Source organism: Ctenopharyngodon idella, chromosome 3, assembly GCF_019924925.1.
Source record: "Ctenopharyngodon idella isolate HZGC_01 chromosome 3, HZGC01, whole genome shotgun sequence".
Taxonomy (NCBI): domain Eukaryota; kingdom Metazoa; phylum Chordata; class Actinopteri; order Cypriniformes; family Xenocyprididae; genus Ctenopharyngodon; species Ctenopharyngodon idella.
The window spans coordinates 8,992,815-9,018,770 of record NC_067222.1 but is presented as its reverse complement, the minus strand read 5'-3'; the positions used below and the strand labels follow the sequence as shown (position 1 = coordinate 9,018,770).

Here is a 25,956-nt window from a genome sequence, read left to right as displayed (position 1 = left end):
TCGAGGACCCTCCGGGAAGGTGGTCTGATGGGCGAGATCCAGTAACTCCTCTAAATGTTTCTCAAGGGAGCTTTCTCCCTGCTCAAGGCACATGAGTCTGACTGGTGGAAAGTCTGTGGTGCAAGCAGGGGTGAAAACAGAACAAAAAACACCGAACACACAAAAAAAGAAAAGAACATTTTAGTCCATGTGGTGTGAGGGTGTGATAAATATACAACAGGAGTAACATTTTTGTTCTCACCTAGATCAGTGTTTCTCAAACAAGGGTCCATGGACCCCTAGTGGTCCTTGACATTATACCAGGGGGTCCTTATAAAATATCTGAATATGATTTTTTGTATATTTTGACATTTGACATGTTCCCATAAAAGAAGATAATATATGTATAATATAATTGACAATATGACTAAATATAGGACAAGTCAACTAACTTAGTAGTAAATTATACTTAATTGCATTTGGTCGTCACAAAGACATTAATGATACCAATGAGCCAATATTATTCTGGGGTCCTTGAGAATGGTTCTAAATATGATGGATGTCCATTACTCAAAAAAGGTTGAGATTCACTGACCTAGATGACCCGGGAACAAGGACCTTAGGTTACTTAGGTTCACCTGACACTGTTCAGTTGAATGGAGAGCATCTGTTTTCTCTGTATCTATATCAATAGGATCTTCCTCTTATGATCTCCCCCATCTTATGAATGGCCATAAATAGTGAAAGATGCTCACTGCAATCAGATTGTGCCATTACAACTTTCATCATCACAACTGAACTGACAACTTTAGCCAATAAAAACTACTGAAGACTGTGTCAAACACAAAGCTAAAGTCAATGGCGCCTCGTCACCACTCAAAATAGTTCTCGAGCTTCAGTGTTAGTTTGGTGTTTGTGTTTGAGGTCATAATTAATTTGAGTCTTCTCTGCAGATCTACATTTAATCTTCCTCCACACCACTGAACAAACCTGCTAAGCATTTCATTACCTCTGATGAGATCTTTCACACTCTTTTCTGATCACTGTGGGTGAATATAGGGATTATATGCTTTGCTATTTCTTCTCCATATTATTTTTTTTCAGTATTTCATGTGATTTTCATTCATGTTTGATTCTCTCTGTTAGTGACACCACTTACAGGAATGCACGTGTACCTGGACTGCAGAGGGCAATACTATTTGCCATTTCTTGTGCTAAATCTTTAAAAAAATGTATTTAGATACCACTTATAGTACATCAGAATCAGAATCCACTTTTACTGCTGAGTACAACAACATGTACAAGGAATTTGCTTTGGTATGCAGGTGCTTTAAAAAGAATTAAGAAATAAAAAGAAAATTGACAATTTAAATAATACATAAATAATAAAATATACTTATGATAAAAATACACAGTTTAAAAAAGTTAGTGTAAGCGCAGCTTGCAGACTGATGTGTGTAAGCAGTATTAAAATGGCCAGTAGAAACTGGAAAAAAAACTGTTTTTGTGGCGTGAGGTTTTTGTCTTTATAGACCGCAGTCTTCTGCCTGAAGGGAGAACCTCAAAAAGTTTATGTCCAGGGTGAGAGTGATCGGCCACGATCTTAGCTGCCCTCTTTAGAGTCCTTGAAGTATACAGGTCATGGAGAGATGGCAAACTACAGCCAATCACTTTCTCCGCAGAGTGAATAACACGCTGTAGTCTGTCTTTATCCTTAGCAGTGGCAGAAGCATACCAGATGGTTATAGAGGAGGTTAATATTGACTCAATGATAGAAGTATAAAAGTGCACCATCATTGTCCTCGGCAGATTAAATTTCTTCAACTGCCGCAGGAAGTACATCCGTTGGTGAGCTCTTTTAATCACGGTATTGATGTTTAAGTCCCACTTTAGATCCCGGGTAATGATAGTTCCCAAGAAGCGGAAGGAGTCCACACTTTCAACTGGGAAGTTATGCAATGTGACAGGGGTATATGGGGCTGGATTTTTCCTAAAATCCACCACCATTTCCATTGTTTTCACAGTATTGAGCTCTAGATTGTTCTGACTGCACCAAGATACCAGATGGTCAATTTCCCACCTGTAAGCAACCTCATCCCCTCCAGAGATAAGCCCGATGAGGGTGGTGTCATCTGCAAACTTTAATAGTTTAACAGACTGGTGGCTGGAGGTGCAGCTGTTGGTGTACAGGGAAAAAAGTAGAGGAGACAGCACACAACCTTGAGGGGAACCAGTACTAATGGTCCAATAGTCAGAAACTTGTTTTCCCACTCTCACTTGCTGCCTTCTGTCAGTCAGAAAGTCTGTAATCCATTTGCAGATGGAGTCAGGTACACTCAACTCAGAGAGTTTGTCCTGTAGCAGAACGGGGATGATATTGTTAAAAGCGGAACTAAAATCCACAAACAGGATCCTAGCGTAGGTTCCTGGTGAATCCAGATGCTGAAGGATGAAGTGAAGAGCCATGTTTACTGCATCGTCTACAGATCTGTTTGCTCTATATGCAAACTGCAGAGGGTCCAAAAGAGGGTCTGTGATGGATTTAAGGTGTGACATCACAAGGCGCTCAGAAGGGGGGGGGGGGGGGGGGGGGGGGGGGGGGGGAGTGAAAGTGAAAGGGAGGGTGAGAAAGAGTGGGCCTTTGAGTAATGCATCTGTGAAGAGGTCTCGGCTCCTGCTGTAGTGGGTGTGATGGAGCTGATGGGCTGGAGATGATGCTGATGGCTGATATCGCTAATATTGTATGGGATGGTGTCCCATTTTTTGTCAAAGTGACAACAGAAGTTGTTCAGGTTGTTAGCCAGAAGCAGGTCATTAGCATTGGCAGAGTGGGGGGCTTTAGGTTTACAACTTTAGGTTTGAACCCATAGTATACTACAAGTGATAGCTAAATATATAGGTAAATCACATTGTGAAATAAATGTTTTTCTCTAAAACACGTTTTCCACAATTATTGGCACCCCTTTCTTTGAGTAAAATATCTCTGAAGTATATTCCCATTCATATTTACATTTTTTTTTTTTATCACACCAGAGTGATCATGAACATGAAATTGTCCAGCCATGACTTCCTGTTCCACAGGAGTATAAACCAAATTAGAAAAACCAAAGAAGAAAAACCAAAGAATATAGTTCTGATGTGCAGCAAAAGATTGTTGAGCAAAATAGAAAGTGGCTGTAAGAAAAAAGCTAAAGCATTGAAAATCCCCATTTCCACTATCAGGGCAATAATTAAGATGTTTAAATCAACTAAAGTCAACTAAAAATCTGCCTGGAAGAGGACGTGTGTCTAAATCATCCTAATGCGTGGTGAGGAGGAAAGTTTGTGTGGCCAAAGACTCTCCAAGGATCACAGCTGGAGAATTGCAGAGGTTGTTTGAGCCTTGAGTCTCAGAAAACCTGACTGTCCCTGTTAGAAGTCATGTACAGTGGGTACGGAAAGTATTCAGACCCCCTTACATTTTTCACTCTTTGTTATATTGCAGCCATTTGCTAAAATCATTTAAGTTCATTTCTTTTCCTCATTAATGTACACACAGCACCCCATATTGACAGAAAAACACAGAATTGTTGACATTTTTGCAGATTTATTAAAAAAGAAAAACTGAAATATCACATGGTCCTAAGTATTCAGACCCTTTGTTGTGACACTCATATATTTAACTCAGGTGCTGTCCATTTCTTCTGATCATCCTTGAGATGGTTCTACACCTTCATTTGAGTCCAGCTGTGTTTGATTATACTGATTGGACTTGATTAGGAAAACCACACACCTGTCTATATAAGACCTTACAGCTCACAGTGCATGTCAGAGCAAATGAGAATCATGAGGTCAAAGGAACTGACTGAAGAGCTCAGAGACAGAATTGTGGCAAGGCACAGATCTGGCCAAGGTTACAAAAAAATTCTGCTGCACTTAAGGTTCCTAAGAGCACAGTGGCCTCCATAATCCTTAAATGGAAGACGTTTGGGACGACCAGAACCCTTCCTAGAGCTGGCCGTCCGGCCAAACTGAGCTATCGGGGAAGAAGAGCCTTGGTGAGAGAGGTAAAGAAGAACCCAAAGATCACTGTGGCTGAGCTCCAGAGATGCAGTCGGGAGATGGGAGAAAGTTGTAGAAAGTCAACCATCACTGCAGCCCTCCACCAGTCGGGGCTTTATGGCAGAGTGGCCCGACGGAAGCCTCTCCTCAGTGCAAGACACATGAAAGCCCGCATGAAGGACTCCAAGATGGTGAGAAATAAGATTCTCTGGTCTGATGAGACCAACACTGTAATGAATTGCTGTAAAAATTACAGCAATATTTTACAGCCACTGGCTGTATTTTAATAATACAGCATATTGCTGTAAACTGCAATGCATTCCGGGGGCGTGGCGTTTTGAATCAAATTTACAGAATATTGCTGTAAATTTCAAATATACAGAGGCATTGTGGGATCTCCAACGGTCGAGATTCGGGTAGCAGCAAGAGGAGTGATGAGTGATTTACAACTGTGGTAAGTGACTTATTTCATTTTCCCCCTCTGTCTTTGGTATCTATATATGTATCTACATTCGCGATTCATACTGGTAACCCCGGATTGATGCATCCTCCGTCCGCGGGGCGCGAAGCAGACTTGCGCGGGGTTTACCTCAGCGCGGTTGCGGTAAGATCTCATGCTATAACGCTCCCGGCGCTATAGTATAGCGGCTATGGGCCGAAAATTAATCATTACAAACAGTTGGAATTCACGGGAACTTCGTGTTGATCAGCGTACTCGGTCGTGATTATTTTATGGCGTAAATCACATTTGTACAGGCAGACAGTCATCTGTTAACACGGGCCGAAACGAAAAAGCCTCGCGACGCGATCAGGCCGCTCACGGAGGATGTGTCACGTAAATTGGTGATGCTCTAAGCTGTAAACTTAACGAATGTGATGTGGACATTTGCTAACTTAAGGTAATTCGAACACTTTAATCTCTGTTTGATATAAAGTTTGCCTTGTATAGTTAATTTATTACCATAGCAAAACCAAATCTTTTTTTAACTTGAAATGAAATGTGCTATTTACAGATGTGTGTTTGTTGACATTTGAACAAACTGATCATCGTGAACTTGCCTTTTAGATGTGTATTTTATATCTATTGAGGCCTTTAACACAATGTTTCTCAACTAGAGTAGAAATTTATTTTTTAGGGTGAATGTTTTAGATGTCTCCCTATTTGACGCTGGCAAACTAATGAGTTAAATAAAGTGTTTTGATTAGTGGGACATCTAAAACTTTCTGGGAGGTCCACATAGTACAATTTCAAAAACATGATTACATGCCTCAAAAGCTAAAACCAATCTGAATTACATATTGTCTGTTTCCTGACCCTTTAGCCACTTTGTAGGTATTTATCCGGTGAGAGGAACAAAGACAACGAACAAAGAAAAGAAAAGTGCCATCTAAAACAACAGGCCAGACGGTTCAGAAGAAACGGGTTGCGGTCAACCCACATGTTGCCACTCTTCTGTGCAAAGTGATGGATTTTCAGTGGAATTTCTAAAATGTAAGAAACACACAAGACCTATTTTTCCTTTTATTATATAGGCTACTTTTAATATTCTATATCTCTCTCTGACTGTATCTCTCATCTCTCAATCTGTCTCTGACTGTATCTCTCATCTCTCTAACTGTATCTCTCATCTCTCTATCTGTCTCGGACTGTATGTCATCCCTCTATCTGTCTCTGACTCTATCTGTCATCCGTCTATCTGTATCTGACTGTATCTGTCATCTCTCTGACTGTATCTGACTGTATCTCTCATCTCTCTATCTGTCTCTGACTGTATCTGACTGTATCTCTCATCCCTCTATCTGTCTCTGACTGTCATCCCTCTATCTGTATCTGACTGTATCTCTCATCTCTCTATCTGTCTCTGACTGTATGTCATCCCTCTATCCGTCACTGACTGTATCTCTCATCCGTCTGTCTCTGACTGTATCTGTCATCTCTCTGACTGTATCTGACTGTATCTCTCATCTCTCTATCTGTCTCTGACTGTATCTGTCATCTCTCTGACTGTATCTGACTGTATCTCTCATCTCTCTATCTGTCTCTGACTGTATGTCATCCCTCTGACTGTATCTGTCATCTCTCTGACTGTCTCTGACTGTATCTGTCATCCATCTATCTGTCTCTGACTGTATCTGTCATGTATCTGACTGTATCTCTCATCTCTCTATCTGTCACAGACTGTATCTCTCATCCCTCTATCTGTCTCTGACTGTATCTGTCATCCCTCAATCTGTCTCTGACTGTATCTGTCATCCCTCTATCTGTCACAGACTGTATCTCTCATCCCTCTATCTGTCACCGACTGTATCTCTCATCCCTCTATCTGTCACCGACTGTATCTCTCATCGCTGTCTGTCTCTGACTGTATCTGTCATCTCTCTGACTGTATCTGACTGTATCTCTCATCTCTCTATCTGTCTCTGACTGTATGTCATCCCTCTGACTGTATCTGTCATCTCTCTGACTGTCTCTGACTGTATCTGTCATCCCTCTATCTGTCTCTGAAAGTATTATATGTGTTTTGTAATATAAACAAATATATAATATATATCTAATGTATTGTCCTCTTTGTTCTTTTCAATATTTCTAGCCACTCTTTGAATCCTGGGATGGAACATCATCTGGAGCAGAATTGTTCCTTTTTGATCGAAAGTTTGTTGGACTTTGTTTGGCCATGTTGGTCTGTTCATGAAGTGATGAAAATGTTCTGGTTGTAGAAATGTTTTTATATGACTATGTTGGTCATAACGCAGTTTGCATATTTCTTTGTGTGAAGGGCCATGATGGCCAATAAGTAATTTAAAAACATTTTCATGGCAAAATTTTATGTCCATTTAAAAAATAAAATAATTTTTCTAAATAAAAAATGAGTTCAAAATAATACACTTTTTATGGCATTTTTCATGTACATTTTTCATGTACATTTACATTTTGACCTGTTTTTCAAGATTAAGAAGTGTCAAAGTTTTTTTTTTTTTTGGGGTGAATTAAGTTATGCATTATACAACACTTCATGCAGTTAAAAAATGTTTAAAGCTTATGCAGTTATTAAGTCAGCAATAGGGAAAATATATTGTATACTGCATTTTACATACTTCTTTATTTGCTATTTATTTTTCACTGTAAACTACTTGAATGTGTGTATTTGCTATTTAAAGAAATGTTAAATGCAGTATACAATATATTAAAAATGCAGTATACAATATATTTTTGTAAAAATGCAGTATACAAAATATATAAATTACTGTAAATTTTACAGTAAAATACTGGCAGCAGGGTTGCCAGCCAGTTACTGTAAATTTTACGGTAATGTGACTGTAATTTAATTTACAGAATTTTACTGTATTCTCTGATTACAGTAAATATTCTTTATTCTGTATTCTTTGATTACAGTAAAATTCTGTAAATTAAATTACAGTCACATTACTGTAAAATTTACAGTAACTGGCTGGCAACCCTGCTGCCAGTATTTTACTGTAAAATTTACAGTAATTTTTTAACAATTACAGTTATATAAATATTTTGTAAAATTGTACACACAGTTGTGTACAATTATACAAAATATTTGTGTACAATATATATATATATATATATTTTAGAATTCTTTGATGGATAGAAAGTAAAAAAAAAACAGTGTTTATTTGACATATAATCTTTTGTAACATTATAAATGTCTCTACTGTCACTTTTGATTGATTTAATGCATCCTTGCTGAATAAAAGTATTAATTTCTTTAGTTTCTTTTCAAAAAAAAAAAAAAAAAAAAAAATTCTTACTGACCCCAAACTTTTGAACGGTAGTGTGTAATGTTACAAAAGCTTTCTATTTCAGATAAATGCTGTTCTTTTGAACTTTCTATTTATTAAGGAATCCTGAAAAAAAAAAAAAAATACACAACTGTTTTCAACATTGATAATAATAGTAAATGTTTCTTGAGCATCAAATCATCATATCAGAATAATTTCTGCAGGATCATGTGACACTGAAGACTGGAGTAATGATGCTGAAAATTCAGCTTTACCATCACAGAAATAAATTACTTTTCGAGTAAACATGAGAACCTGTGAAACAACCAATTTCCTTTGAAAGAATTTATTGACAGTTTTACAACAAAAGCAGGCTGTAAAAAATGCTACTACATGAAAATTTGTTCCTAAGTATTATTATTATGTAAGATAAACAGAATCTGAGATCCTTTGTGCTCCTTAGATATAGACAGCACAAACACATACAGCCATTTGACTTCACACCCCATAGAGTGAAGTTGCGGGAAAGCTTCTTTCCATCCTGTCCTTCCTTCACATTTGTTCCTTCTCCACCACTTCTTTCCCTTTACACATTCTTCCCTTCACTCAGTTCATTTAGAAAGATTATATAAAGATTATATAAAGATTATAATGTTCTGTTAATGCAAATGAAGCAGAACAATAAGAGTAAAGAGTAAAATAGAATAATCAAATGTGTAGCTAAACTATTATACAAATTAACAATATTCAATTGACATTCCAACCTAAATTCGAGTTCATAATTAAATGGAGTCAGATAAGAGTTTAATTGGAATAAAATGTAATTAGTGCTTTGCCACGCTGAAAAGACCAACACGTAAGAAACCTTCCCCGTCCTATGGGGAAACCACCCCTGGGCTGATTGAGCGGGCCTTACAATTACTATATATATATATATATTTTTTTTTTTTTTTTTTTTTTAAGAAATAAACTAAAGAACCCTCCCATTTGCAGAGACTGCAAATAAATCATGAAATCAGCAATAACAGTTTACTCAGAGATTATATCATGTATTGACACTTGAATATGGGTAAGTGTCATTAAAAAAAGTAACATTTTGAGCATAAAGCTGAGAAAATTGCATTTTTGTCAAAGACTGCATCTGGATCAGATTCAGAACGATGATCAAAACACAGATCGAGTCCATCAACACCACAGTCCTATAGCTCATCCTGGGTTGATATTTCATTCAGTAACATCAGGCAGATTTATATGCTGTTTAATGTTGATGATCGCGTTATTTTACATATGCATCTGCTTATATCTGCTGATATCTCTTATTTCTGCTTCTTCAGATTTGATCAGGAGATTCAGTACTCTTTCAGAAGATGTGTAATAATGCAGTGAAAATCCCGCCAATGGTGAGGAAAGAGTTAATATCCACTGACTTGGGGCTCAGTAATTTTATGTCACATAGGTCAGAAACGAAGCTTTTGTAGTTTTCTGCTGATCTCTGGGATGTTTTCTTTCACTTGTGTCTCTTCCACCTCCTGTCTCATATTCTTGCGTTTCTGCACATAATAACGTTTAGACTCTTCAAAATGTCTCTCCTTCATTTTCATTTGTTCCTCCAGATCTTTAATCTTCTGGTCTTTTGTCTGCCCGGATTCCTTCAGTTGTTTAATGTTCTCCTCCAGTTTGGTCTTTTCTTTATTAAATTGGTCTGTTAGTTCCTGTATCTTCTGTTTGCATTGTTCCTTATGCTTTTCTTCTTCGACATTCAGCATTTTTTCTGCACGCTGAAACATGTCACTGGTGTAATATTTACCATCATTCTTGTGCAACATGTCATCAACCTTATCCAGGAACTCCAAAACCTGTTTGCGATCATCAATTTTTGTGTTGTCGAACACATGATACCGTCTGCCACATGATTTAATGAGCTGTGTTAAATCAGGTCCTGCTTCACTCAGAGTTTTCTCAATGTCTTCTGTCAGTTCATCACCGTGTGTGAAGAGGATGATTGTGTGTTTATCTGCTTCTTGTCCAAATATAGCCCTGATCCTCTCCACTGAACGTTGTTCTTCTTCAGTGAACGGACCGAGCTGAATGACCAGGACAATAGCGTGAGGTCCAGGTGCCGTCATGTTTATACACTTACTGATCTCCCTTATGAGTTCTCTATCCGAGAGTGACGTATCAAAGATCCCGGGACAATCAACCAGCACCAGCTGATGGTCAGCCACTTCTCCAGTCTCTTTCCAGCACTCTTTAGTTACAGATGAAGCTTTTCTGGCGGCTCTGAAGGCTTTTCTTCCCAGGATTGTGTTTCCAGAAGAGCTTTTACCTGCTCCAGTCCTTCCAACCAGCACCATCCTTCTCATCGACACTGAACAATACAGTAATAAAGAGCTTTATATGCAGAATGCAATGATTCATAAATAAAATAAATAAATAAATAAATATATAAATAAGATTTTTCAAAAAGTTTTTGATGTGGGCATATACTTACTATTTGGATGTTTAAACAAAAAACTATCACTTCTTTTCATTGTCTGAACCTCATTAGGATCTAAAAAGGCAGAAGAATGAGGAAACAGGCATAAATTACAGCAGGAATAGCTTAAAAGCATTTTTATTATTTATTTATATTTTAATAACTTAAGCAAAGACAAAGTAAGGACAGTTGTTTAGCATTTCTGGCAACAAGATTTACAAATCTATACAGGAAAAAATGTTTTATTTAAGACTCGTTTTGGTAGCCTGCTGAACTGTGGCAGAATATGAAGCGTTGTGTGCTGCTTCATTAACGTCAAATTACATAAAAACATGTCCACATTTTCCTTATTTCATTTCCAAAAAAAAAAAAAAAACACTCTAAAAAACTACTTAAAAATGTAAAGATGAATGTTCAGATTTACTAAGGTAAACACGTACGTCAGTAAAATTAGAAAACTAAAGCAAAACAAATATAGTCTACGAGCAATCAGAAGAACAGCTTGCTAAATATCTTTATGAATAAACTAAACTTTGAAGTTACCTTCTGTTTCTGGTGTGGCACTTGAAGACGACATGTTGAGATTTAGTGTAAATCACAGCGACATTCCCGCAGGTAATGGCGAATCAAGTGACTGTGCGCGAACACATCACGTGACCGACGGAGATCAGGTGTAACTCAAAGATGTTTTGTCATGTATTCATGTAACGAGTAATAACAATAAAAGTCTTATATTCTTTTTGCATCCATTAAAGAATAATAAGAATATGTTTTTATACAAAGTTAATTTTCACCAATTCAAGAGTTTATTAAAGAGTATTTAAACTTCTGTTAGATTCTGAATGTAAAAGTTGCTAATAGTAAAATACTTGCTTAGCTTTATCCTGATTGCCCATTCACATAGGGGCTATTTTTGGAAGTTTCTTTATAGATACAAACATTAGTGTCTTTCCTAGCCTACCAAAATTAATAAAGTGTAAAACATATATCCCTGCTAGAGAAAACACACATTTCTGAACACGTGACTCAAATCTTGATTGAGAAAATAGACTTTGGTAACTGCAGCCTTTAAGACCTGTTCCATATTTGATTCAGCTAAATATTACATTACGAAATTTTCCACAACATTTTCACTTCACTGTTCACTTTGCCAATCACCCTGCCAAGTGTTACAGGCATCTGCTTCTCAGCAACAACACAGTGCACAATAAAATTAAGATACATAATAACTCCTTATAATTCTCAAATGAGAAAGTTCATTATGCTCATAATTGCAGTTGGGGATGCATAATAAATTCTTCACAATAAAATATTTTAATAAGGAACAATGAGATTGTCTACTGTGAATCTGGAGTGATGAGGCCCTCTGCTGGCGGACTGATGTAACTGCTGACATGACTCAGATGTGATTTAGATCGGCGCCTCCTTCACAGCGCCTCCTTCCGGAGACAAACGGCACCACATGAGTCAAAAGTGAAAGTGAAAATACAGTTCTGATGTCAATTAAGTAATTTATAGGTGATTATTTCTAACAACTTGACTTACATTTTGTACTGGATATTTGTGTGTTCATTTAAGTAAATAGGTAGGCCTACATTTTTGCATTACACTATATTACATTCTACAAGTTAGTAGTGAATGCAAAATCTGCAAAATGATAATGATGTAAAAAGTGCATGTTTGCATATTGTTTTTGTTTAGTAGGCCTACTGCCATGAATAAGCTATTTCACACAACAGCTGTTAACATATAGTCCACGAGACAAAGTAACTGAATTTACACAACTGAAGCAGTTCAAAAGTTTACATACCCTTGATTATTAACACTGTTGTTACTGGATAATCAAGGATTGATTGTTACGTGCATGAGTGAAGCTGCACACTGTCCTTCAGAAAAATCCTAGAGGATTTTACACCGAGGCCATTTGAGGGAATTTTAAACCTGTATCTAGTGCTGAACACATGTAATCATATAACCAAAAAAGATTAATACCAGCTGACAGACAGACGATAATCGCCACATGAAGTCGAACACACCGATTGATAAGCAGATAAACAAATTTCTTTGCGATCACAAAATGTAAACATAAACAAAACATATGTTACAGGGAGAGTGTAAGATGCGTTGAATTTTAACGTAAAATAAAGTGTTCTGAATACAATGCGAAATTATAGAAGAACTCTTAGAAGAAAAGGCTTTATATAGAATTCTAAAGGGTTCTATCAGGCGCTTCATATCTGGAACACTTGAAAGGTTTTATATAGAACTTTTTTCCTACAAAGAACCCTAAAGGTATGAATTAAAACAGCTCATATGGATATTTTACCACTAGAAAAGCTGAAATAACCAGCCATAACACATCAGTGTAAAGCTGTATTATGTAATCATTTAAAGGATTAAATTTTCCTGATAATTTACTCACCCACATGTCATCCAAGATGTTTATGTCTTTCTCTCTTCCGTTGAAAAGAAATTAAGGTTTTTGAGGAAAACATTCCAGGATTTTTCTCCATATAGTGGACTTCACTGGGGTTCAACGGGTTGAAGGTCCAAATGTTAGTTTCAGTGCAGCTTCAAAGGACTCTACACGATCCCAGACGAGGAATAAGGGTCACTGTGTAGTCAATGTAGAATTTGTCTCTCATCTGAAACTCTTTAACTGAGGATCTTTAAGTATCTGCTTACTGTAGTTTCCTCCTCCATTTGTCCACATGTGTTTTTTTTTAATGTATTAGTTTTGTGTTTTTGTTTTATGTACTTATATGTTGTAACAAATCAATACAATTAAATACAGAATTTAAAGTTTCTCACACATTACATCAGCACCTCCAACAAATATAATCACAATAAATAAGTTTCCAAACCAATTCAGTATGACTATTATATTTATTATTTATCCAACTAAAATATAAAATGTGAAACTTATTCATTCTTATCACTTATTATTACTTCTGAGGATTGTGTTGCTTTGGTAGCAGCATTCAGATGTTTTATGTTCTTTTCTATTTGTCCAAATGCCATTGAAATCCACTGAATAAGACACTTCCCTTAATACAAACTAGTAAACTAAAGATTAGCATTGCTTCCTCTCACAACTGAACCTCAATCATCTAAGGAATCTGTACTATGAGAACAGCATGTGGTCCAAGACTGGACAAATAAATGTCACATCTCTGTCAGTAACTGATCAGGATTCATCTGTGTGTGAAAGAATCCAGGAGTATCAGCTGTCTGAATCTGTGAGCATCTTGAAACATCTGATTACTGTCAATCTTCTGCAGTAGATCATTCACCCCCTCTCTGTTATTCTGATCTTTATTGTTGAAGACGTGATATCTGCCTCCACATTGATAAACTGGATCTTTTAATCTCTCAATCTCCGAAAGTAAAGAGAACAATTGAGTACCTGAACACTTCCTCCCTGAACAATATTTTAATCATCTTAATAATCTGCTCATTATACTCAGTGAATCTGACATCTACTCTGAAAAGCGTGTGGTCCAGGACTGGATAAATAAACACTTCTTCTTATCTCTGTCATTGACTGCTCAGGATTGATGTAAGTGTCAAAGAATGGAGGAGTATCAACTACAGACACAGATCTGCCTGAAACAGTGGTGTGTTTTTCTGAACAAACACGAGTTACTGATTCTGGTCTAAGGTCAGTTTCAAACACATTCAGTCCCAGTACTGTGTTTCCAGTTGCACTCTTCCCAACACCAGTTGCACCCAGCATAACAATCCATCTGGATGAGAGACTGAAAGCAGGAATATCATGCAGTTGTATTTGTGACACTGCATGGAAAACAAAACAGATCACACAGACACTTATTTTACCTTTTATACTTATACTTTTTTACTAGAGTAAGCATACAGGAAATAATAATTCTGTAGTTTAATATTTAGGGACAATATTTGTTTTGGTTTGTTACATTTTTACAAATTTACATTTTACAAGTTTAGAAACATGTTTTGAGTCCCATCAGCTGAACTCATTTTACTCCAAACAGGCAAAATCGAAACAAACAGGAAACACAAAACAAGAATAATAGTTTCATTATTTGCAAAGCAAAATCACATAGTAACAATTTCACATACTTTCAAATAATGAAAACAGATTGGCACCATATCTAACAAAAATGAAAGACTACAAACAAATTTCCTGACAAAGTATGATGTGAGTGAACACAGTCTGAGGAGACAAGCTGATAATGTGTACAGAGGTGACAGACTGTATTCAAACAGGGTAGGCTAATGATCGCAGTGACAAAGGTCCAATGACATAGCGTAGCAGAGGAAGTGAAGCGAAGGCATCCGAACGGAGGATTAGACGAGACACAAAGCCCACTTGCATGTCGGCCCGCACCTTAAACATAAATACAACACACAAAACAAATTTAACCAGCCAGGCCGCTAACGATCATACGGTTATAAGCTCATAATCAAAACACATACCTGTATGCCCACATGAAAAAAAAATACTATAGTAATTTATAGTAAATACTATAGTGTTTTTGAACCATACTGTAGTAAATTGTAGTATACTGTATATATTATAGTATTTATAACACATTGTTAATGAATGCTACAGCATACTGTAGTATTAACTATAGTGAACTGATAAACTGTAATAAATACTGTAGTATACTTTAGTTTTTACTACAGTAAACTGTAGTGTATTGTAGTATAATATACCCTAGTACAGTATTGGGTAATTTGTTTATATTACTATAGTTGTTATATTACCACAGCAACTAGAATTACCACAACAAATGAGTTCAAGTACTTTACAAAAGTATGGTTCTAAAACACTATAATATTTACTATAAATTACTATAGTATTTTTTCATGTGTGTGCGACTCACATGGCACAGAAACTGTTGCGTGTTAAATGCATTTCGTGAAAACAGTTGACGGCATCCCACTGTTACATACAGAAGGGAGCGGAGACACAGGTAAGGGTTAACAGGTTTATTTCTGGTAAAGCAGAGCGTGAGCAGAGTGCAGGTGAGTAATGGCAGATGATAAGGTCGATGAGCCGATGAACTGGAACTGATACTTGTCTGTGTGTTCTAGGAAGCGTGGAACAGACGAACACACAGGAGATGCACAGGAGACAAGGAGACACAAGGGATCACTGAAGACGCTGGAGACAGGTAAGTAGTCGAGCAAAGGGAGTCCTGGAGGTAAGTAAACACTGGCATGTGTAAACGAGACCGGACAGTGACTGAGTGAACTGGCGTGTCTTTTATGTGGCTGTGGTGATGAGTGTGAATGAGCGTCAGGTGTAGCTTGTCAGTACTCAGGAGAGGGAGTGCGATGTGATTGGGTGAGTGTAGAGCCTGGCGTGTCTGTGACACCCACAAAGCTCCTCAATCCACCCTTTAACAAAAATTAACCCATGAAACCCTGTATGTAGTGATGGCCGATTTCGAAACACTGCTTCATGAAGCTCCGAAGCTTTATGAATCTTTTGTTTCAAAACAGTTCGAAATTTTAATGGTTCACCGGTAGAGGGCGATGATAAAGTGAACCCATGAATCATGCAGATTCATTGAGAACCATTGAACAAGTGTCTATGGGCTTTACCCTATTGTTTTACCTGATCAGTTTTATTTATTTATTTATTTATTAGTTTATTTAACAGGGACAATGCAGTATAACATTGCTACAATTTCAAGCAGCCGATGCTCCACATACAGGATTCTAGCCAAAGGCTAATTTGCAGCCCCAGTCCCTGGTTAGGCTTTTTTTAACAACAGTAAAACAATAACAACAACAACAACAACAAAAAAAAACTAAACAAAAAATAATAAATATAACAATAATAAAAAAGCTGAGACTGTGCACGACCATCAGTGTTCACAAACCTGCTTTTGTTTGAACCACTTTTTTAAATTTCTTTGAAAATTGTTTAACTCTGTTTGCTTTTTCAGTTCAGCTGGCAGGCTGTTCCAAAGCAGTATACCTTGAAATGAAAATGTGGATTGTGCAAATTTAGTTTTTCTCTTTGGTATTGTGCAATTTTGATTAGTTGCACCTCTTGTAGTGATCCCCTTACTACTCTGTTTTGATATTAATTGGCATATAACTTCTGGATCAAGATTATGTACACATTTAAACACCATTTTAATAAGAGACAAATTTATACAATTTTCAAAACTAAGCAAACTATATTTTTGTAAAATATTACAATGATGCCATCTGTTTGGTTTCTTGTCGAAAATGTTTAGTGTTTGTTTATATAGAGATCTAACAGGTTTGATAGTCAGTTGAGAAACCTGACTCCAGACAGTCACACAATAAGATAAATGCGAGAAGACCATTGCATGCATGTATAACGTAACTGTTTTTAGAGATATATGTGGTCTAATCATAAACAATTCAGGTTTGTTCTGATTGTTCTACACAGTCTCTTCACATGCACATCAAATTTTAAATGAGAATCTAAAATAACACCTAAATACTTACAATTGTTAACTGCCTCTATTGCCTTTTGATTGATCTTAATTATAAAACCATTAATTTCCTTCCTCCTAATTGAAAAACACATTGAGACAGTTTTTGAACAATTCAAGGTCAAACAGTTGTTTTGCAGCCACTGTGACACGACAGTCATTTCATTTGTTAATATATCTGCAGCTAAGCGTGGAGGCTGAGCCGATACATAAATGACTGTATCATCTGCATAACTGACATTTAGATTCCTTACAACAATTTGGTAAATCATTGACATATAAGGAAAACAACAGTGGACCCAAAATTGTCCCTTGAGGGAGACCAATCTCATTGTTTCGTAAAGCTGATCTTGAATTATTTATTTTAACACACTGATTTCGAGATTCTAAATATGATCTAAACCAATTTATTGCCTGCTGAGAGAAGCTAAACAAATTTAATTTATGTAAGAGAATTTCATGATTCACAGTATCAAATGCCTTTTTGAGGTCTAAACACTGCGCCTACCACATTACCATTATCTAAAGCTCCCTTAATAAATTCTGTGAGAAAGCAGTTTGCCATTTCTGTCAAATACTTAACCAAACTGTTTAGAGTAAAGCAAATCATGTTTTTCTAGATAGATTATAAGTTGTTCAGCTACCAGCTTTTCCAAAATTTTTGAAATTGGTCTATAATTCTGAACCTCATCAACTGACCCTACCTTAAAAATTGGGGTTATAATAGAAGTTTTCCAATTTGAGAGGAATTTACCTTCTCTAATAGATAAGTTTATCAAATTTACAAAGGGCTTTAGCAGACAAGCACTATATTTTTTTACGAATGCGGTATCCATTCCAAATATATCCTTAGCCCTTGAATTATTCAATTGATTAATAATTTGAAGTATCTTATCTTCATCAACCTCAGAAATATAAAAGGATGAGGATGTGTCTTTTATTGCATGTTGAGGTAATTGTACAGGTTTAAAACATACAGCAAGTTCTTCCACAGACTGGATAAAATATTTATTAAATTCATTGGCAATTTCAGTGCTATCAGTACTAAGTCTTCCATTTATGTTCAGCTCCAACACTGGTTTTCTTTGTATGTCTTCTCGTTTAGAAAGTTTGTTAATGCACTTCCAAAGAGATGAGCTATTTCCTCCTGACTCTGCAATCAATTGCTCAAAATATACAGTTTTCGCCTTCCTCATTTCACTAACTACTTTATTTCTTAATGATTTAAAACTTAGGATATCTGTCTGTGTTTTTGTAAGCAAAGACTTTTTAAAAGCAAGATCTCTCTTTTTCATTAGTTGATGGATATATGAATTTAGCCATGGTAGGGATGCACTGTTTTGTCTACATTTTAACGGTTGTGCATACTTTAGAATATTTTTTTTTCAATGGTTCTTATCACAGTTTAACAGTTTTTGTCCAGGTCACCAATTTGTAATACATCATCCCAATTAATATTTTTTATGTAAAAAAAGCGCGGAATCGCGCTGAATGACAGACCAGAAGCGCTCCCTCTTCCGTGCGCGCTCTCTCTCTCTTTCTTGCGCGCGATCCCAGTTCTCTCAGACCGCGCGCGATATATTCTCCTCGCGCCTGAATGGTCAAATGCACACATAGTTGTCAAAATGTCCATCGTGTGGCGTATCTCACGTAAATACAGTCGGTTATGGCTTAAGTCGACGTAAACATTTGGGTGAAAACAGGATATGTGTCAGTATCCATGGATTCGGTCTTAAAGGGACCGTAGCTTATATTTGTCATTAATATTAATAAAACAACAAAATATGTTAAATAAATGTATACATGGTTAATAAACCTACTGTATCTGAAAAACAAGTTTATTTAATTTGTATCTCTATAGTATTTGTTGTATTGTTTGTAATTTGTTTGTAAATTTCTTTTTATATAACAATTATATATATATATATGTATATATATATATATATATATATATATATATATATATATATATATATATTGGTAATTATGCCCTTTGAAGGTTATTGGACACTGTGAAATTTTTGTTCTTTTAGTTTGTGACAAGCACATAAAAATTATTACTTTTTTCATTAGAGTAATAATAAAGAAGCGGTCCGACATTCATTAATCTCATTGGGCTTGGAAAACTGCAACATCACCAAAAAAAAAAAAAAAAAAGAGAGAGAGAGAGAGAGAGAGAGAGAAATTAATAAATGTATAGGTATCGGTATTGGTATCGGCGAGTACTATAAAAAAGTATCGGTACTCGTACTCGGTCCTTAAAAAATGGTATCGGTGCATCCCTACTTAATATAAACTCCCCCTCCTCTTTGTGATGGTCTATCCTTTCTGTAACAGCTATAACCATACATTTGTAGATGTTTTAATTAGACATTAGAATAATTAAAATGAATAATGGTAGTTATTAATCTCTTATTTGCCTGTTTAGCTTGAGCCATGGAACAGAGAAACAAGCCCTGAAAATTGATAAAAGAACACATATAGACACTCTATATTTAATCTTATTAGATGATTACTTAATTGAATTTGATAGATTTTACTTTCAATAAAACCTTTGCAATACATTTGTAAAAAGGTGTTTTTAATGCATGTTTGGCACTGTTCTGACCACTAGGGTTCACCGTGGAGACGGGTGTCAGATAGTGATGGGAAGTCTGGTTCTTTTCCGAGAACTGGTTCTTTCGGACAGTTATGAACCGGTTCAAAAAATCAGATCACCGGTTCTTTTACGTCCTCACGTAATAACGTAATTTCTATCTTCCACACTGTACAAAGAAATACGCTATATCTACTCCATAAAATTTTGGCAACAGATTACAAGCAATATTATTAATTAAATTCAACAAATAGAATTGAGTTAGAATTAATGAAATTAATTCCTTAAATGTCAACCATTTAAAACAAGTAAAATTTAAACAAAAATATCTGAATAACAGACAGACGTCAAAGATGAATTAAGAACTGTTTTAATTTTTATTGTCAACATTGAAGATGATGATAACAAGTAGAATCACTGAAGGAAAGAGAAACACATGAATCAACAGAGGTTTAGATGTTGATGTTGATTTTATTGAAAATGATTGGTCGCCGTTATGGTGATCAGTGTTTCACTTAGTTAGGCAGTTTCACTCTTTGCTTTTTATGTCAGTTTGTAGTTTTTGCAATGGTGTTTGCAAATTTTACACATTTTAAATGGTTGACTTTTAACTCAATTCTTATATGTTGAATTTAATTAATAATATTGCTTGTAATCTGTTGCCACAATTTTATTAAGTAGATAGAGCGTATTACTTTTACAGTGCAGGTGCATGAAAATACATTCAAACACATTCAAATAAAGTATTTTGTAATCATAACTTCAGTTAAATAATAATAATCGTCATTGTTATCATCTTGGATAAGTTTCTTGCGTTTACGTTTTGCAAAAGCACACAATACAGGCATATGGTGTGCAAACACGATGTTTTATATGTCTTAAAGATATAAAGTAAATAAACTAGTCTTCATCAACGTTTTACAGAAACCATCCAGCTCATAAAGCTTAAAATATAACGTGCATAGGCTACACAATAGTAAAATAGTCAAATTAATTTACGTTTTGACTGAACAGTTGCATGTTCATGTTAAAATGTTGTTTAACTAGTTGCATTAGTGTTTTCCAGTACGTTTTATTTGTTATTAAATAAACTTACATTTCGCCAAATTCACCCCCTCATTCAAGTCCTCGGTCCACCCGTGCACATAATATCAGCACAGCATCAGTTGTCCGAATGAAACAGTTCGGTTCAGACGCGGTGCTACCACGCATGCTCAGTAACTCCAGCTCATCGGTTCTATCGAACGTGTCCGAAAGAAACGGTTCTCGGTTCTGTACTGGTGAATCGAGAACCGCTGTAGCAGTATGCTCAACTGCTGTTGACAAAACTAAAAAGTCGAAGCATGTATCAAGTATATTTAATATGTTTCTACTGTATTGATTAACACATTATAAACATTTTAAACCCCTTTTTATGGATTTATTTAATCTTACTTAGAAATTGAATAAACTGTTCCTAAAAATATCATGCATTATTGTTAAAACAAATAAATGTATGGTTTGACGGTTTTACAGTCCATTCATCGTGTTTCCACTCTTTAAAATAATACAGAACCGAGAACTGTTTCTTTCGGACACGTTCGACAGGCTACTGAGAACCGATGAACCGATGAGCTGAGCATGCGTGTAATTTGTTCAGAAGGATGAACATAAAGTGCAACGGTATAAAACATGTTTATCACACAATTACTGATTGCATCGTGGTTTGTTTGTGGGTTTATCACACAGGTAGTGATGGCAGATCGAGGCTTCATGAAACACTGAAGCAGTTGAAGCAAATGTGCCGTGTCAAGGCTTCAAAACAATCTGACACTAGTGAAGTCCGGTTCGCAAACAAATCGTTCTTTTTAGCCGGTTCTTTTTAGTGAACCGGTCGAACCAGGGCTGCGTTCAGCCCCGACAAAACGTTGCAAAACGTTTTTTAAACGGAAACGGTGGTGCGTTGAACACCCTGTTCTGATGACGCAAGAGTTGCAACTATAGCAGCTGAGAAGGCCATTCTTTGTGTTCTTTTTTAAGAATTTTCGGAACCTGATGAAATCGGTATAAATAGTGTGATATCAGGTAAAATGGGCCATCAGGTAAAATGGGCCATTTAAGGTTTGGGGGTCCCAGCCCCTCTGGAATTTAGAGCCAATGACTGCAAAGGATTTCAAACTGTTGTCATAACTGTGCTTGACAAGTAACAGGTGATTGATTGGTTTATGGTTGCTATGGTGGGTGGGGCAATAATTCAAATCAAGACTGCACCAGAAAGCTGCATGGTAAGTAGCCTGGCATACCAAATCTAACTAAACTATTATAAGGATGATAAATCTATAAAAAAACAAACATGCACATAAAAAAAAAACTATGCATAATATCTGTCTTGATGGCATCCATCAGAAATAATGCCGTTAGTTTGGTATATGAACATATTTTTTGGAAAAGTGATGTTTTTCTTGGCGGCCCAATTTACCTTAAACCACTGAGGTAAAATGGGCCACATGGTTTCAGCTAAAATGGGCCATCCTCTGTGTCACTCACAAACACACATACACTTGTGTGTGAGTGTGTGAGGGTGTGTCTGTGTGTGTGTACGTCCGTGCGTACACACACACCCATGCACATACACATGCACCCACACACTCGCACACCAACCGACACACACATACACGCGCACACGCACGCACGTGCATACACACACACACACACACACACACTCACCGTGATCCCCCCATAATATTGGTGGTAGATATTTTATTTACAGTGAGTATGGCAAACGAGAAGGAAGCGAGAAGAGAGGCGAGAGGGAGAAAGAAAGAGAGAGGAAGTGATAGGAGGAGGAAGGATGAGAGAGGAGACAAGCAGAGGAGACAGGAAACGAGAGAACAGGTGAGGAGAAAGGAATGCAGAAGAAATGAGAGGAGACAGAAAGAGAGAAAAGAGAGGAGGAGCAAGGACCAGAGAGGAGAGGATACAAAGATAAAACAGGGAGGAAAAGGAAGGCCAAACAACTACAATCTGTGGAAAGAGGAGAGGATGAAAGGAGCCTTAGATGCAAATCACCTTGCAAAGTCTGCAACACCCACTATGGTGACCCAAATGACTCTAAGGCTACCGAGGAATGGGTAAAATGTGATCCATGTTCTGCCTGGTTTCATGAGAGCTGTGGTGAAGAGAATGGTATCTGTGATGACGATGGTTTCATTTGCAAAGACTGTGTTTGAAAAACGTTTTCATCATACACACGCACTAGTGATATCAGTTTTCAATTTTGAATGTGAATATCAGTTATCAATTTTGAATGTGAATTTTTTTAATTTGCATTTTGTTCTAAATGTGTTGTACACACACACACACACACACCGCTGACATCAGTTCACTGATCTATGCTGTTTCAAAATGGACTTTTTTAATTGCACATTTGAATATGTGGGTTTGCACCCAAAATGTGTTTTTTTTAATGGCACATATGAATATGTTTGTTTAATGCAGTTTAAATGTTATGTGGCTGTATAAGCAATTGTGTTTTAAAATTAAAATTGATGATAAATTACTATTTCCCTTTGCAGTTTGACTGGCCCATTTTACCTGAAACTGCTCATGCAAAAAAACGTTGGCACAGCTGATGTTTCAAGAACTGTAGGGCCTTAATAAATATTGTATTATTGTCCCAAGCGATTTACCAAAAAGTGGCCCAATTTAGCTGATATCACCCTATGTGTTTAATACTGCAAAATACGCTCGATGTTACAGTCACTGCCCTTGCTGTCCAGAATAAAAGAGAACATCCCAATCGAGTGAAGGGATTTGTGGAAACTTCTAATTATTGTGATCCAACATTTGCCTCGCATTTCAGGATGAAGACAAACATTGAAGGATAATCCACTTCTTACCTCCGAGACTGTGTTATGATCTATATGACCTTATTATTTTTGTGAGTATTAGGCTTATAATTATTTATTATCTCTATTGTGCTATGATATTGTAATATTTACCATTATATAATCAGAGGAGAATAGAAAAGTTTATGAAAGTGTCACTCCAAAATACAATAGCAAAATATATAAATATGTATAGTACTTTTATGTTACAGTTGTCAATTTACATGGACCCATCGTGCGAACTGTCTCTTTAATACCGTGTGGTTTATATACATGTTGTTGCTGATTGGGCTGACTTTTTTGACACACCCACCAAACAAGAGAAAACGTATCTCAAACCCGTTGCACACCGTTTCCAGGAAACATGTCGTTCAACCCGGAAACCGTAGCAAAATGTTGCGCACCGGTTTTAGCTTGAACGTGCCCCAGTTCACCAAATCAGACTGAATTGTTCCAAACGGTTCGCGTCTCAAGTCAGCACTGATACACAATTTTTTTTTTTATTTTTTTTTTTTTTTAAAGTTACTCACTTTCTGACATTCCTGACAGTCCCTCTGACTCTAAATAAACTAATATCCCGGAGTATACTCCAGTAACTCAAACACACATGAACAGACATGCTGTGCTGAGAGAATTGGGCTGTGTTCAGCCCCGACAAAACGTTGCAAAACGTTTTTTAAACGGAAACGGTGGTGCGTTGAACACCCTGTTCTGATGACGCAAAAGTTGCAACTACGGCAGCTGAGAAGGCCATTCTTTGTGTTCTTTTTGAAGAATTTTTGGAGCTTGATGAAATCGGTATAAATACGTGTTTAATACTGCAAAATAAACTCAATGTTACAGTCACTGCCCTTGCCGTCCAGAATAAAAGAGAACATCCCAATCAAGTGAAGGGATTTGTGGAAACTTCTAATTATTGTGATCCAACATTTGCCTCGCATTTCAGGATGAAAAGACAAACATTTCAGGTGAAGGATATCCACTTCTTACCTCTGAGACTGTGTTATGATCTATGTGACCTTATTATTTTTATTGTGAGTATTAGGCTTATCATTATTGATGTTCATTGTTGTGCTATGATATTGTAATATTTACCATTATATAATCAGAGTATAGAAAAGTTTATGAAAGTGTCACTCCAATACAATAGCAAAATATATAAATATGTATACTACTTTTATATTACACAATACCCATTGTGCGAGCTGTCTCCTTCTCAAAAAATAGGGTGTTTCTCAAACAGAAGGCTGCATATCTCAGCTGCCACTTCATCAAATGTCGCTGAAGGCCATCTCAATTTGGAGGATCCTTGAAAGGCAGCCTTGATTTTGTGTCCTTCATTCAGCTTGTTTTGAAGGATGCACTGGATGTTTTCTTCATGTCCTTTAATCACCCACAATCCTTTGCACACATTCCAATTCCTGAAAATAAACTGACGGAAAACTAGTTGGTACTGAGCTCGTCTGACTTTATCACATGTAAAAATAATGTTTTCAGACATGAAAGCAGCTGTTATATTTTGTTTTGCTGGAAATTAATCTCTAATACTAAACTGCCAATAATGTAATCCACTGGGAGACCACAGATGGCTGTCATTCATTGTAGTGCATTAATAAAGCCAGTTAATATAAAGATTACTTTGTTATACAAAATATTTTTCCAAAATTAAGTTTAAATAGTATTTTCATGCCGTGACCATGGGGGCATCTAATTCTACCGTTTAATTACTGAGACCCTAGCCTATAGACCATCAGAAGGACTGGACTAGACATGCTCACTAGGATGCAGCCTTCCATTTGAGAAGCACCCATAGTGTTTAAAAATTCAGAGGTAATTTAGGTAAATTAGTTAGGCTGAGAGAGGTGTTATGGGCTTTCTAAAACAATGCAAAACAGTCACTGCCACTGTCCTGGAGAGTTTAGCTCCAACCCTAACTAGACAAACCTGAACCAGCTGATCAGGTTCGTCAGGATTATTGAAAACCACAGGAGCAAGTGTGTTTTGGAGCAAGTTAAAACTGAACTATGCAGGGCTGTGGCCCTCCACAAACTGAGTTTGACACCCTTGACATAATATATTAGCCTATGCATTGAATAAGACAAAGCATTGAGGGGGGAAAAAATATTCTTAAACAATAGACGAGTTAATCATTTTAAACCAATGTAGACTATAATGACACTATATGACTGGCCAATGAAACTGGCCAGCTCTGTTCAACAGAACCCCCTTTCCCTTGGCCCATATGCTGCAAAGAATGACGGCCCTGTAGTGGTTTAGATCTGGATTAAAGACAAGGGTCACACATGGGCTGTAACTGGCCTGAGTCTCCGCCAATTAGTAACCCTTAACTGGCCCTGCACTAGGACATAATAGGATTTATTTTTGGTACAGATTCTCAGCCTCAAGTAAACCAGAAACCCCAAAGCTGAGCCACATCTGAGCCTTATTTACACTGGAAAATAACAATAATAAAAATACGGTCAATGATTGTTAGTAATGGCTGCCAAACAAAAAACATAAAATTAAAGTATCCTAATTTAAATAAAGTGCAAAAAATGAATAACAGAAATTTTCATTCATTTTTTTTTTTTTTTTTTTACAGGTATATACTGAATTAATTACATGCATGAATTAATGTAACTATATGTCACTGCATCAGCAAAAACACAGTTACTGCTTTTAAATAAAGCAACATGCAGCATAACATCAGTGTTTTCTGGCCCATCCTGGACTGAAGCACAGGATCTACTATTCAGCACAATGATGACTCACAAAACAGTCGATACAGAAACC

At 36.5% G+C, this 25,956-nt stretch overlaps 2 protein-coding genes across 3 annotated transcripts in view; both read right to left on the bottom strand.

Annotated features, from left to right (window-relative positions):
- Window positions 1–8,097: 8,097 nt before the first annotated feature.
- On the bottom strand, window positions 8,098–11,033 carry LOC127509979 (GTPase IMAP family member 7-like). Its single transcript, XM_051889420.1, has 3 exons — window positions 10,787–11,033; window positions 10,259–10,318; window positions 8,098–10,135 (listed from the first exon to the last, which is right to left on the bottom strand). The coding sequence occupies exons 1-3, from the start codon at window positions 10,818–10,820 to the stop codon at window positions 9,225–9,227; spliced, it is 1,005 nt and encodes a 334-aa protein (XP_051745380.1). The 5' UTR covers window positions 10,821–11,033; the 3' UTR covers window positions 8,098–9,224.
- Window positions 11,034–14,168: 3,135 nt separating this feature from the next.
- LOC127509852 (GTPase IMAP family member 8-like) overlaps window positions 14,169–25,956 on the bottom strand; it is an 82,671-nt gene continuing 70,883 nt past the window's right edge. For both annotated transcript variants that reach the window (XM_051888995.1, XM_051888997.1), the window contains exon 10: window positions 14,169–14,609. The gene's annotated coding sequence lies outside the window, so the exon portion shown is untranslated. The remainder of the gene's footprint in view (window positions 14,610–25,956) is intronic.